We start from the raw sequence: 5,349 nt of genomic DNA on the forward strand, positions 1-5,349 counted from the left end.
GGGTACAGCACGGCAGAGTAGTCACTGTGAAAAAGGGCGGGGTTGAGAGAAGTCGGAACTAGGAGGTAGAAAAATAGTTTTTTCATAGGTTGTAGTGTGCCAAAAATGCAACTTAGACGATCATATCTCGCCAGAATATATACTAAAAATTTCACCTTGTTGAGTCTCTGATTATATTTGTTTTTCAATGGTGTACATAAATAGACAAATACATTAATACATACATGCATGAATAATATGCATAATCAGAAACCAACAATATGCACATTACTTGCCGACCCCTGTTTTTTTTTTAGATAGATCTGGGGTTATCGTGTTTTGCTCTGGGACAGATGACATAGTGGCGCTAAAATATGTGAGAAAAGTGGAACCAACAAGAGCATTCACTAACTGTAGCCTACTCAAGAGCACGCCCTAATGACCACCTGTAAAGAAAACCTTATCTGACATTACCTCACATTTCTTGTTAACCTGCATTCTCCATCCTCTCAACCACTAAAACCTACGAATGAGATAAACGACGGTAGTGGCAGAAGTAGCGGTCCTTATATAAAAGTAAAATAACACTTAGAAACAACCTCGGCTTACCTGGAAGCATGCAGTCCAATGAGCTAATGAACTGCTCAAACATTAATAAACTGACAAGATTTTTCACCGTCTATAGCCGAATTTCAGTAGGCATTCCCAATTAGGTGAATAGAGGAAAATTAGTTTAAAGTGTCTTTCCGAAGGACACAATGTCGGGCTCTTGAAGGGTGTTCAAATCCACAACCTTTCAGTTGCAAGCCCAACAGCCGAACCACCAGATCACCGACGCCACTACTAAGATGGGGCATGTGCCGTTTTGTCTTACCTGGATTTCACCTGGGCGGGTGTCTTCGTATTCGCGACGAGACCCTTGGCTGTGGCGTCGGCCAGAAACCAGTTGCAAACGCTGTCCTCCTTGAAAGCTTCAGCGCTGCCAGGATCCTGGAGGAACAAACAGATGTATTGACGGCTTGCTTAAAGTTAACACATTACTCGATGCAATGTAAATTGTTTTTATTGTGCAGTACTCTTTTCAATATTTAAATACTTTAAGGAGAGGATGATTTTTCTCAGCCTGTATTAATAAACCTTTGAGGGAATTGAGAGGACTGAATACGTACATTCTCTGGTGGTATGCGATATTTTAATTATGGAATGCACCGGGAATTCACAGTATTTTTGGTTGTTGCTAGAAGACTGCGCGCATTGACAGCAGATGGTGTAGAGCAACAAATGGGATTCAAGCACATCGACATAGCACAGCATAAGAGACACGAGAAGAGCTGGATCAATTCAACGAAGTCTCACTATTTCCCCAATAATCATATCTTATCAAATCTGACAATTTACTCTGACCCAACTATCCTTTTTTCTCGATATAAAAGCACAGCCTGAATTCCACACAATTATGACTATTAGTAACCAGTTTTCATACCCACTAGCCACCAAGTCGACTAATAATGAACTTTTTTTTCTGAATATCTCGTACAAAATGTATACAACAATGTTGTAATTTGGAACCGATATATTTCATTCAAAATGAATTTATTTTGTATATTTTCAGTAGAGGTGTTACGGCGCTCGCAACAGCATAAGGTCATAGGAGCGCCAAGAGGTGGGTGTCAACAGAGAAGTATTTACAGGGAATCAGGCTTATTCTGCTCACCTTTCTATAGCTCCAACAGCGAATTGCGCGTCATGCTACAAAATGGGGACATAGCTGAAAACGGATTGATTTTTACGCGCTGTTAAGAGCAAAACCAGGGGGCTCTCGTGGCCTAGAGGTTAAAGTGTTGGCCTCTCATTCAAAGGTCCCGGGTTCGAATCCGGGTGATGACATAAAAAAAATTCTTCTCTAAATGTGTCTCCTTTCACCTCCTTTCCTGCTCTCTAGCAATGTTCTGTTGTCTGCTTTCGTCTCCTCTTTCTGCCCCCACTCTTCTGCTGTCTTTCAGCCACACCCCTGATCTTTTGGTAGGAAAAATCTAGATCTACACCTAGCCTTCTCGGACAAGGACAAAAAATCTCGGAGGGCCCGTGTGCACGTTGCACACGTTAAAGATCCCTTGGTGGTTAAATACCATTTTCAAGACAAATAGGTTTGTTTGTTTTTCAAGCTCAGGACCTTTCAGTTATAGTGTATCTCCAGTAAGGCCAAACTAAGCCAGTGGAGAGCCTTGAAACTCTCCAAATAAACCAGAGACATCTGCAGCGAAGTCATGCATGACACTGACAGAGCTTATGGTGCCCCCCCCCTCCCCGAAAGGTGATTGAAACATTGTGTTGAAAAGTACTCAGTGGAACCATGCTAATGGATTACGGAATCTGATTGCATCGTAGTCTGAGAACGCAAAGAACGTTTAGCGCTTTGGAAAACTAACGCCAGCTAGCAAGCAGACAGTGATAAAATAATTTTTTTTTTTTTTAATGTAGATGTTTCACGCACGCTCCCACAGAAATACCGCCTGTCAGGGCTAACTCGAGATAAAACTCAAGATGAAACTCAAGAGAGACAGAGATACTCCATAAAAACTTTCTCTCCACAAGAATCGAACTAAGGTCTTCTGTGCGCTTTATGTATGCTTTTGTTCTTCAGATGACAACACTACTTTTTACCCTTCAACCAAAACTCACCAGAGGCGCTACTCCTCCTTTCGGACTGATGATGTCAATATCCTTGAAGCCGGCGCCCACCAGAACCTTGTAAGGGTGAGCAAGCTCAGGTAAGTACCAGCCTGTGGGTTTGTCGGCGGGCACAATCTTGTCTGCGCTGGTCAAGACGATCAAGACTTTCTTACCCATGATAGCAATTGAGTTTAAAATGTGCGCTACAAGAGGAATAAAAGAAGACAAGTAAAGTTTTTTACAAACGTATGTAGTTGGGGTTTTTTAATTTTTCAAAATGCAGGTACGTTTACAAAGTGTCGGCGTCTTTGGTATAGCAGCTAGGCCCTTCGCCATCGCTCGCAGGAGACATGAGTTTGTTTCGTGTTGTGTTTGGGGAGAATTGTCATCGAGTACCTTCATATTCTTGCTAAGACATTGTATCTTCTCAGCCCGGATTGGCCCTGACAGGTAAGGGTCGAAGCAGCTCGCATTCCTAAACTGTGTGAACAGTGTCGATAGGGGTGTAAAACGTCAGCAATTACATTATCTTGATTGGTCTCCTAAATATAGATCAATAAATTAAATTATGTCATTTGAATGTACATGTAAATGCTGCGCCCCCCTTGCGTAATTTGGATCAATTAGGAGGCGCACAACTTGGACCTTGCTTGTCAGAGCCAGCCTTGGATATAATATTCTATCAGACAAATAGACAACCTTGACAAAATAACATTCCTAGCGATATTCGAAATCACTTCTGCGTGCAAACAGGAAGAGTCTAACCGTTGCCCCAAAAGTGGCGGTCATGCAAATTAAGATACGGTAAAACATTTTTTCCCAGAACAGCAGCATAATTTGCTTAATATAATGGATATATTTAAGCATCACTGGTGGTTGTGACATTTTTCAAACCGCAGTTGAATTGTGAGGACCCTTTTTTCTGGAAGAAACCGTCTCATAGTCTTTCAAACTGTTTTCTATTAGGTTGCTATGAGACAGAATCACAGAACTACACGTGTTCTGCTTTCAATTCAGCCTCAGTCTGAAATGAAGATGATGATGATGATGACGATTTTTGGCATTTGTATAAGCACTCTGCCGCAATTACAATACGGTACTACAGTAACAAATCAACAGTACACTTTGTTCTGACTAAAAATCTCTCCACATATCTCTTAAATCTAAAAAGAGAATGGTTTTAGCCAACATTTGAATGAAAAATAGCACATTTTCTTAAAGGCAATGGACGATTTACATTCTCAGCGGACCTTATACCTAGACGTTTCTCTTGCTTGACGGTTATACGATTATAGCCAAGTCAGCGCCAGAGTGGGGAGAGGAGATGTAACGAATTACATGTTTTTGTGGAAACACTTTTACAAAACTAACGAGTTACCACTTCTTTATCTGGCACTACGTGTGAATGTTCATGTAAAGGTTACACGCAAAATGTTGTTGCTTTTTTTTCTACACAAAACGTTTTAAGCACATTTACCGATAATGTGTAACTACTCTATTTTAGTTGCGTGTAGATGGCGGGTGCTCTAGTGGGGGTTCGCTCCTTCATACCAATCAAACATCTGTCGCACTTATCTCTTCTCTTTCTTTATTTTTGGTGCTTTTTATTCTGTAACACATCTCTTCTTCCACATTTCCCATGACCTACTTGTGTTGCAAGTGCAGTAAAACTCTTATTAAAACTGAAACTAAATTGTATTTTAGTTGCTTGTACCGTGGAAACCACTGAAGTTGGAGTCAGGCGGCAGCGCTTTTTGTGCAGTCACCAATGTACGAAAGACCTTCACACATAGTTAAATTATGTTGCTCTGATTTTTTTTTATTGAACTGCCCACGTCCCACATCTTCAATTTTTCAATCTTCTGGAATAACATTACATAAATTGACAGTGCAAGTCTGGTGTATTATTAGAATAGTGACGAGTGACGACTGTCAGTAAAATGTCCACTATATTGAGTTTTGAAAAGATAACATTAAAATAAAGTCATCGGAAAACTAAAATAGATCTAGCTGCTTTTTGGAATATACTGAAGCGTAGTTCTTAATCGTTGTTATTAACACGGATAAGGTCATTCTGGTGCCATAATTAGTGAGCACAGATCTCCTTTTCTACACAGAATTTCGATTGGAAAAGTTTTTCGCTCCAATTGACACATTGTAGATCATTTAGGAAGCGGGCTACTTCACCATTATTGCCCAAGGATGGCCGAGTGCATTGTTTTGTTCAGAAATTTGTCAATTAAAAAATAGTTGTGTAGGGTACAGTAGTTAATACAATGATCAAATTAATTCCGAAAAGAATTTATCGGTTCCCTAAAGGGGTAGATCTAGGTGAATGCGTGCTCTATGAGACAACAGCGGAGTTAAGAAGGCTTAAGAAGGCTAAAGATACGACTGAGGCCAGAGATAAAAAGAGTCCAGAACCGCATCAAAAGTACTGGACAGTAAATTATGTGTGTATTTGTGTGTTTATGTGTGTGCGTGTGTGTGTGTGTGTGTGTGTGTGTGTGTGTGTGTGTGTGTGTGTGTGTGTGTACAATGATATGTTCCCTTGCACACTTACACACACATACATACATTGACACACACACGTACACACACAAACATGCATAAAAAACCCCGACACACACACTCACAAACACACACAAACATAAACGCATGTGGGCTCACATACCCAGGGACTCAACTATACCTCCA

At 40.6% G+C, this 5,349-nt stretch overlaps 1 protein-coding gene across 1 annotated transcript in view; it reads right to left on the reverse strand.

The window, feature by feature from the left end:
* Nucleotides 1-5,349, reverse strand: part of LOC101854487 (glutathione-independent glyoxalase HSP31) — a 9,775-nt gene that overhangs the window by 2,296 nt on the left and 2,130 nt on the right. The window contains exons 2-4 of the mRNA XM_005095094.3: nucleotides 2,662-2,855; nucleotides 854-969; nucleotides 1-24 (exon numbers count right to left, since the gene is read on the reverse strand). The exon at nucleotides 1-24 is cut by the window's left edge and continues 113 nt beyond it. Coding sequence (XP_005095151.1) covers nucleotides 1-24; nucleotides 854-969; nucleotides 2,662-2,829 — 308 coding nt within the window. The 5' untranslated portion in view covers nucleotides 2,830-2,855. The remainder of the gene's footprint in view (nucleotides 25-853; nucleotides 970-2,661; nucleotides 2,856-5,349) is intronic.

This window comes from Aplysia californica, unplaced genomic scaffold (genome assembly GCF_000002075.1).
Source record: "Aplysia californica isolate F4 #8 unplaced genomic scaffold, AplCal3.0 scaffold00095, whole genome shotgun sequence".
Taxonomy (NCBI): Eukaryota; Metazoa; Mollusca; class Gastropoda; order Aplysiida; family Aplysiidae; genus Aplysia; species Aplysia californica.